The 9,805-nt window shown below is 41.6% G+C and overlaps 1 protein-coding gene across 4 annotated transcripts in view; it reads left to right on the forward strand.

Annotated features, from left to right (window-relative positions):
• THSD4 (thrombospondin type 1 domain containing 4) overlaps window positions 1–9,805 on the forward strand; it is a 675,583-nt gene that overhangs the window by 387,752 nt on the left and 278,026 nt on the right. The window contains exon 1 of one of the 4 annotated variants that reach the window (XM_025213013.1): window positions 4,669–4,781. The exons of the other annotated variants lie outside the window; for them this stretch is intronic. Within the exon in view, the coding sequence (XP_025068798.1) occupies window positions 4,710–4,781 (72 nt within the window). The 5' untranslated portion in view covers window positions 4,669–4,709. Of the gene's footprint in view, window positions 1–4,668; window positions 4,782–9,805 lie in introns of those variants that run through there. 4 annotated transcript variants of the gene reach the window in all.

Consider the following 9,805-nt stretch of genomic DNA (forward strand, 5'->3'; position numbering starts at 1 on the left):
ACGCCACCCGGTACGACCGGTCCCCCCCCCCCCCCCCACAGCTTGTGCAGTGTGGGACGTGGCCAGACCCTGGCGCCAGGCAGTAGCATGAGGTGAAGGGGGTGAGGGATGGGCGTTTAATCCCCACTCCCTCCTCTCTCCCGCCAACATGAGACCACAACTGGGGACTGCCTGGCAGGGGTGCAGCAGCTTCTATCAGGCATTGCGTCCCAATCACTGCTCGAGCAGTGGGGTGTGTGGCCAGACACTGGCTCCGGGCAGCAGCCTGAGACAAAGCAGGGGAAGGAAGCAGGGTTTAATCCCCTCTGCCTCCCTTCTCCCACTGGCACGAGACCCCAGATCCGCTCCCGCCCTCTTTACCTCAGGCATTTGGCCACACCCTCTGCTGCTTGAGTGGCGTGGGGGGGAAATGCCTGGTGGGGGGGGTGGGCAGACCCTGGCTGGGGTCCTGCAATTGGAGAGGGGAGGTAGGGAAAATTAACTCCACCCTCCCTTTCCACCTTTGCCTCAGGCTGCTGTGAAGGCAATGGCCCCCACTGCTTGAGCGGCAAGTGGTGGCAAATGCCTGACAAGCTGCTGTGTCCCAGCCAGGTAGACCTTGGCTAGGGTCCCATGCTAGTGGAAGAGGGGAGGGAGGTAGGGAGGATTAAACTCCGCTCCCTGCCTTACCCTGCCAGCCTGGAATGGGGCATGGTGAGAGGAAGAGAAAACCCTGGCAGGGGCTCAAGTGGAGAGTGGGGTGGGAGGAGCAGAAGCATGGCAACCTTCCCTACTCATGCAGACCCAGGTTGGGATCCATGGGCAATGGAGGGGATTCAAACCCCTCTCCTTCCCCTTCGTCTGCTGGCCCACGCCACCACCCCCTCCACTCCAACAGCGGAAAAATCAGGCAGGGGATGCTCTGCCCCCTCCAGGCAGATGGGGCTGCATCCTCAGGTGAATTACCCACCCCCATCACCTTGTCATATTTTTGATTAAATATATTTTTTGTTCCTATCTGATGTTTTATTGAGGCTGAAATGCTTTGCAGAAATGTATCATTTTAATGGAAAGCTCTGTGAGGTCTATTAACTTGTGATCCAAGAGTGAGGGAAAGGGATACTCAAATAGAAAACCTGATTGTTTTGATACAAAAATGGGTGTTTCAACATGATTCCATTTCTCAAATGTTGGGAGATTTAATTTTTGTTTAAGACCAAAACAAAACAAATGCCAGAACTACCCATGTTGTAAAATGGACTTGTCATCCCCAGCAAGTTCCCCTGACCTGCCATTCCTCCCACAACAGAAAACCTGGACTCATCCCCCACATGGCTGCTGTTAACATGTCAGGTTTAGACCCTGCCTCTCTTTCCATTGTGCACATATGAAGTCTGAATCAGCCTTACGCCTATGTTTGCACTTTTTGGGGATGTTGCAAATTGAACTCTGGTGGCAGCATGAGGTGTGGACATAGCTCAGATATAGGAGTTTTTTTGTTGCCAGATCTATGCCAGATCCCCTGGATGACAGAAGTTCTTCAAGCAGAAGCCAGGAGTGGATCCAGAGGTGTTGTGGACCCCCGTTTTGGACTGCAGTACACTGCAGGAGCCTCTGCGGACTTTTAAAAATCCCTAAAGCAGATGAAAATCTCCCCTCCTTCCTCCTTGGTCCTCAGAGATGCATGCCCTCCCCTCCCCCTCTCTCTTCCTCAAACTGGCACTCCTGCTTTTCCTGTTGTCCCAGAGGCAGGGGAAGCACCAGAGTTGCTTCTGCACGCTCCAAATGGGCTGCACACAGGCTGGGGTCAACTGGGGACAGAGATAGCAGCAACAGGGTTGGGGAGAGAGTAGTGGGGAAAGCAGCAGGGACAGTGGAGGGGAATGGAGAAGGGATTTTCATTTGTTTTACGGACTGAAAGAAGTGCCTGGATTGTCTGCAGTGCCTACATTGGTAGGGCTGGAGTGTGGGGTAGGCAGGGGGAAAGGAGGCTGGGACCAGAGGGGTGCAGCCACCCCTCCAGTGCAGGGTGCTGCTTTTACACCTTCCTTTGGGAGTTCCTGGATCCAACCCTGGAAGAGACACCTGTGTAGTGCGGGTTTTGTTATCACAGACACTGGTTGTGAATGTGGTCTTTTTGCTTATATAGTTCCACCACCAGAACTTGTAGTGTAGACAAAGGCTTAACAATTAATCAATTCCCTGTTATTAATAACTACTCTGACTCAGCCAAGGATGGATCTGAGTAGGCTATGGTCTGTCGGCACATAGGCCCTCCCCTCTGCCAAGCCTGAGTCTATGCGAGTGCCCATCTAAAAGAGGGCTGTGCAGGGATGATGATGGGTATGATACTTTTAAAAAAAAATCACTTGTGATATAAATTATTTGATGTGATGTCACATCTCTGTTACCTGTCCACTAGATGGAGGGGCCAATCCATTTTTAGCTATGCTACTGGATGGCGGGGAGGTCTGTGCTGTAGCTGAAGAGAAAATAACTACTGGCTTTAATAGGTCAGTGCAGTAGCTGAAGAGAAAATAACTACTGGCTTTAAATGAGCCAAATTCCCATTGATTTCAGTGGAAGTTTTGGTCAATTGAAAACACTGTAATTTGACCTGTGCCAGTAATAGGAATGCTGGTACTCTGTACCCTTTTAGTAGAAGCAATATTTATTTAAAATTCTGCAAGCTTCCTATTACATAACCGTACTTAGTTGTTACTTGGACATGAGTCTGAAAATTAAAGAAAGGAAGCCAAATATGCAAAGCTCTCCTTTTTAGGGTAGTGAGAGGAAAGGATGGTTTTGAAGTTAAATGTCAAACAAAATACAATAAATAAAAATCTGAGAAAGCATTCTCACTCCAAATGTCTGAATGTATTACAAAACATAAGCATTCAAATATGAAATTACAGGATTGCAAACTCAAAGAACTCAAAAATTATAAACTAGACTCCAAAAATCAAGAGATTTTCATAGAAAAATAATTTTTGTTTTCTTTTTCTTTGCATTCTGGGTCTGAGGTGCCTTTAGGTCATGTTTTTGAGCTGCCTTCTGCAACCAGAGTAGTAGAAATATATTATGTATATTAAAGGTGAGATTCTTGCATAATCTTGACTTCAGGAGTCATGGTGTTAAAAAATCCTCAACTTCTTTGATAAAATCCTTCGAGTTGGCAACAATGAAGTTAAGAGAAATTTAAAAGTAAAATGAGGAAGGGAAGGAAAGAAAATATAGAACTAAATCAGTCCCATACATTTTTAAATGTAATGAAAATTGTTCTGTCCTGCTGTTCAGTATGATGCATTTCAGTCAGCATGCCTTTAGAGCAGTGCTTTTCATGTTTCACAAATATAGCTGTATTGTTTAGCTTTGCAAAAAAAAAAAAGTGTCCCCTGCACAGACATGTCCAAGGAAAGGGGAGCGCTCCATCCTGTAAGTCTCTTGCTCTGCATTTTTATTTCAGTTTCCAAGACAGAAACATAGTGGTCTGTTTAGCACAGTTAATACTACAACTATGTACTGTGCTTCTTATACTGTGTTTACTATTTTCTTGAAAATTGACATACCCACTAAAACAAAACAAATTACTTCCCCATGTCGCTCATGTCTTTGAAGGTTTGTAATTTCTGATCACTTGGCTTAGGCAACTCTAGGATTTGAAGAGATAGTGTTTCTTTTATCTGTAAATACATGAAAACAAGAGAGATTGCCTTTTAGAATACCAGTTAATGTTTCATTTCCTGCAAATAGCTGAGCCCCTTCTAAGGGGTAATGAGCACCCCAACTCCTCTGGGCTATAAGTGAGAACTGGAGTATGCTGACGGAGTCCCTTACAGCAGTGGCTCTCAACCTTTTCTGTACCAGGACCCATTTGCAAACATCGATGGCCAGTCTTGACCCAGTGCCCCCAGTATGTGGTGCAGGGTGTGTGTGTGGGGCAGGGGGGACCCAAGCAGCTCCTTGCAGGCTGGAACTCTGCCAGCCTGCAAGGGAAAACCCATGGTTCCCCGTGTTTTTCTCCTTTACAGTTTTAAAGTTTGTTGATCCATTTTTAAAGTTTGTTTGCGACCCTTTCATATATTCTTGCGACCCACTTTTGGGCCGTGCCCCACGGGTTGGGAAACGCTGCCTCGCAGGACCGTATAATGACTGTAACGTTGTGCTGATGTAAGGCTGTTTGTAAACTGCAGTGTTACATTTAGTTTTCTGGAATAGTGTTTAGCTGATTTATTTGCTATAAACTTTTTTAATAAAAGAGGTGCTGCAGCTTTAAGTAGCTCCTGCTGTCTAACCATCTACAGGCATCTTTTGCGAGCTGTTTTAGCCTCTGTTTCTCCAATCATGCCTGCTTAAGTCAATAAGGTATTGACAAGCCTCCTCGTGCATTAAAGCTTACCTTTTAGCTTGTTCCATGAACCAGAGCAGATGCATAACTTGGCATTGACCATTTCTGTCCCTCCCCTTCTTTGCCTTATACTAACTACAGCCCCCCAGTCATTGCTGACTTGAGCCCCCTCCCCCCAGCAGGGAGAAGTCATTACATGAAGAGATCAGCTTACCAGTTGTCTTCAGAGCAGGGGCTGAGAGCAAAGCGCTTGGTAGTACAGGGAGTGAGTAGTGCCTAGCAGAAGTGCAGGGCTCTGATACTGAGACACAAGTGCATCTGCTAGCTGTTAGGACTTGGCAGAGGGATTTCTCCTCTAGGGTAGCTCTAACTTTGGGTAATAATGTTTGTCAGCTACCTGATACTAACATTGCTCTACTCTCAAACAACAGTGTTAGCAAGACCTGGGGGAGAGGTAAGCCAAGTATAATGTCTTGTCAAAAATTATTGTCTTGTCAGAGCTGCACTTCCTCGTCTATCTATCAAGAGGGATTGTAAATGGTTTTTGTTGTGTAAGACATTTTAGAATTGCATGGTCTGCTACTGTATAAAAATAGTTGTTTAGTGTGCAAAAAGCCTTTTAGCTGGTAAAATAAGTTTGTCAACTGCTGAAAGCCAGCTTCATTTTATTTGCCACACAAAAGGTACATCATGCTTTCTGTGAGACACCAGTATAGTTTGTGGATTGTTTTCTAATGTATACAGAAATAAAATACTGTTTATAGCAGTATGTGGTGTGATGCAATACAATACAATGTTGCATTTAAGTTTTTTGTAGGAAAGGTGCAGGACCAAAAAGTTTTTACTTGTGTTTTTTCATTTGGTGCTTAAGAATGTTCTCTATTGCATGCGTGCACATGCAATGTATGTGTGCGCGTGCACATGCAGTGTGTGTGTGTGTGTATAAAAACAGCGTCTTCATTCAGTGTGTGGGGATTATTAAAACAGAGGCAGACAAAACTACAGTACATGTTTTAGAATATAGGTAGCAACAGTAAAGAGTGATTCTGGGGTATTCCCATTAATATGGGAATTTCAAGTGATGGAATGAAAGTAATTTTTAACATTTGAGGTTGCTAATCCATTTCCTAAGTGCAGTTTTCCAGATTGTGGCTTATATCAGAGTACTTTTTCATCAAGCCCTTATTTTATCCTGGAGGGGAAAAATTTAACTAATCATTTTCCATTTAGGAAAGAATTTAGCTGACATAATTATATAGACATGAAAATGCATATTAGTGAATTTGCCAGCAAAATACATTCTTTAAACATTTGATAATCTTTTCCTTACATCCCTACCTGAAATGTAATGCATATTTACATATTTTAATAATAATATGGAATAAATGGATAATGCTATCTATGCTTTAATATGCGTTTTCTTCTCTGAATATGTCAACAGTATGCAGGAAAGCTAAGTGAAAAGTAAATCTTCTGAAGGTTGGTGATTCTGCTTTAGAGCTCTGCCTTTTGTTAGTCTTGTCAGAAGTTTCTAATAGCCTTGTATAAAGCCCAGAGCAATTACTTTCCCCGCTTAAAGAAAGTGGAAGTGAACTGAAAACACATCTGAGTCAAAAGCTGCTAGGCTGAAGCTTAGTATAGCTCCTACCTTTAGAGGGTGCATTTTAAGAATGTTTAAAAAACCAGAAACATAATGGACGCCATTCCAGAAACAACATCTGCTTTAATGAAATCTTGTGTTATGAAATGCAGTCTTTGATCTAATTAAAAGAAAGTAAGGAAAAGTTTTAAACAGAGGATAAGGGAATTTAAATGGGCCGATGATCAGAGTAACTGGAAGCTGATCATTGCCCTCTAGTTGTCACTCAAGTTTTTACGTCCCAGTTGATTGTTATTTAGCAAAAGAAAAATAATAGATGGACTCACCTTACTTAGACTGAGGGACTTTAAAAATGTGTGGTGGCTCATATGGAAAATATTTCTGTCACCACTGCATGCACATGTGGTCTTCAGAGATCCATATAAAGAGCAAATTGAGAGCAGCAGCCGTGTTGCCTGCCAATTATCGTTGTGAGTGAGTAGAATAAAAGCAATTCTGTGTTCTTACCTGGAAATGAATTTCTGCAGTAGGAGTGCAATGTGGAATATTTTAGCACTGTAATGCATATGCCAAATAGTTAAAACTCTACTGCTCTCTTTAGTTCCTCAGCTAACACAGCAGCCTAAATATGAAACAAGGAATAGGGCTTTATCACTGAAACCTGGGACCTATGGGCTTTTCTATATTTAATGAGCAGTCTTCTTTCTTTTAATTTATTAATGGGCCTAATTGTGAAAATTCTATACCTAAAATACAGAGTGTTTCATGGAGGTGCAGCAAATCCTTTGCACATGTGCTGTCAGAGCCCACCTTTGCATAATCTTCAGCATTTTTCCTACATCAGCAATAGCATCTTGGCTACATAAATACTGCTTCTTTAGGAAATTAATCAATTAGGATTTTTCCCTTGGTGGACAGGCAGTGAACTAAATGGGGGGAAATAAGTGAGAAGCTATATCTAGAAAAAATCAGAACAGCGCTATATTTCTGGCTAAAGTGTTCTATTTTCTTCCCAGAATGTTTTTGTTTTTATTGATTTAGAGGTATACGCAGTATATAAAGTTGTGCTCATGAAAATGCTGGCATTCTATGCTTTATGAAGTTATCAAGTGTTTCTTTTCTTGCCAGTTTGTTCTCTCTTGCATTTTAATGCTTGCTGTTTGTGTATTCAAGTAACATAAAACAATGAAAATCCAATTGTTAGTTTCCAATTTAAGTCTTGAAGAATTCCTATTGCTATTTGTTGTGTTAAGTTTTGCTTTTCTTAGTCATTGGGGTGGGGAGTAGCTAAACATGATGTCTGTTAAATGGCATTGCATGAGATTTTTTTCCCCGATCCAGAGGACAGTGTGGAGGAGTAACCTTGCAATTTGCCCCATATTCAGTTGCTGCGGCAAAGGCCCTTTTTTGGTACTGTGGGTAGGGAAGATGCAATATTCTTCACCCATGGCTGGATGTTCAGACTGTTAACTTATCCTGATCCAGCCTTTTTAGAGGTCAGAGTTCAGATTCCTTCTCTCCAGGGTGTCCAGGAACAGTTGTCCCCATGAACAGACTGTCCATCTACTTCTGGTGGCTGACAAAGAAATACAGTTTATTTGGCATCAGGTAGAAAATAATAAGAAAACCACAAAACTGAAGTGAAGCTATGTTAAATGGATCTGAGTTTAACTACAAAAAGTTTAGCTCTGATCTGTTAGGTTCAAAACAATGATAAAATGAGAGGTTTATTTTCCCCTCAATGTACTATTTTTATGAGTTATGTGTCACAGTTTCCAATATGAGCCTTCTAAAAGTTTTACCCTGTGACTGGAAGTCTTTGCCTCTCCTCTAGAGCCAGAATGTCATGTTTCAGCAAGGTATCTTATCCTGAGATAACTTCATGTGTAACTGAGAGATTCTCTTCTCTAATAATCTTCTTGATGGAGTTTGTTTGCCCATGTCTTAAATCTTAAATCAGCATGTTCTATATTACCTCATCCCTTAGTTCAGACTTCATCACACAACTACATCACAGTTGATTAAAGTCATTATTCTTCCACTTATAAAGACACAGACTTTTAAATGTTCCTCTTGCAGTTTACATGATGCATATGCGTATCAAGAATCAGAAGATTCTTATGGACCGCTACAAGGGATGAGTCTCCTTCACTGAATATTTGGAACATGCCCTCCCTTTCCATTGTGATGGTTTCTTTTGGCATGTGAAGGCCAGACTGTTACCCTTACTTTCAGTATGAGATGCTCTACTCCTTGAATTAGTCTTATTGTATGCAGCAGCAATGAGTGAAATTATGTGTATTTCATAAATCACCCATCCTGGCTTCCTTAGCAACTTCTTATCCAAGCTTTTGTGTCACAAAACCAAAGTCAGTTTGTAAACATTTAAAATTGCTGCATTTTCTGTTTATATTTTTTCAATTTACATTTTTATTCTGTGTCTGACAAAAAAATTGGTACAGTTTATGAAAAATTTGGAAGAAAACTAGCTTCAAATATAAAACAAACACTGACTTCATCGTGCTTGTGTGGTAAATTAACTTTTTATAAGAGTACATTAATAGTTCAATTTTCAATGGATTTAAATGGGTGGAAACAGGCTTGCAGAGTTTGACCCTGAATTCTTTTCAGCTCTGTGATAACATTATGTCCAGATAAAGGATTTTTTTTAAACCTTCATTCTCTGCAGTATGTGAATTTGTTGAAGAAGCAGAATTTTTATTCACATATTTTGCTATGGGATTTAGCATGAAGCACAGGAAATGTAACCACATCCTTAAAGTATAATTTCATCAGCTATCTGTTCATCCTAAATATAACAAGTTTTATAGTTACTGGCTAAGTGTGAAATTATCTGCTCTCTAAATTTAGGACTGGAGGGATGAAAATAGCGAGACAAACCTGCTGAAGTGAGTAGAATTGATATAACTATATCACTGGCTTCTGAATGATCAGAAAATCCACTGTGTGAACTGTACCTGTTTCAGACTGCTGGTTTTGCTGAGCAGCATAAGGCTTGTGATAAGAAATTCTTTGTAATTTCATAGGTTGCAAAATCAGAACCAAATCTGTAGACATGCAAATAATGTTCCTAGCATCAGTTTCAGTGGGATTTTTGTTATCTCTGCCATTATTCCTGGAAAACATGGCTGCAAAGAGACATTGCATTTATCCCAGGATAAGCCATGTTATCCTGAGACTAAGTGCAATCATACAGACATCTCTGACTGTTGTCCCAGGGTAAATCCTAACAAAGTTTCCCAGATAGGAGGTAGTAACAGTTTATCCTGGGATACTGCAGCGCACATGGGTGATGTGTGTATATGCCAGTCCCAGGATATTTTTTTTCTAAGACAAAAACACAACTTATCCAGGGACAATGCAATGTCTATTCTTAGCCGATAGTTGGAGAAGATCTTGTCTAATGCTTATAGGTAAAGCCACTTCCATGTGACCCTAAGAATCAGGGCAGAAGTGCCAGCATTTTTCAGTGTTTCTCCAAATGTGAACAGAGGCATTTGGAGAAGTTGAAAGGAAAAATAAGTTTGCCCTTACCCTGTAAACACCCAGTACTGACTCATTTGCTGAGACCATCACTCTTGAAGATACGGGTATTTGTTTTGTGAGTGGCCAACATATTTAGCAGGCCAGATAGCTTGCTACACTAATTAAGTCACTGACAGTGCTCAAAAGTTTCAGTTCAGCTGTTTGTTCAAACCATGGAAATTTTTCACTTAGTCAAGGGCAGTGATTGCCAAACACAGTGTCATGGCACCCAGGGGTGCCAGCAGAATCTTTGCAGGGTGCCTTGAAGTGTGAAGAGATAAGATAAGAGCAGGCTTATGCTTGTCCCTGGGTGATCGATACCCCATTCCTGC

This window comes from Alligator sinensis, unplaced genomic scaffold, assembly GCF_000455745.1.
Source record: "Alligator sinensis unplaced genomic scaffold, ASM45574v1 scaffold913_1, whole genome shotgun sequence".
In the NCBI taxonomy this organism is placed as follows: Eukaryota; Metazoa; Chordata; order Crocodylia; family Alligatoridae; genus Alligator; species Alligator sinensis.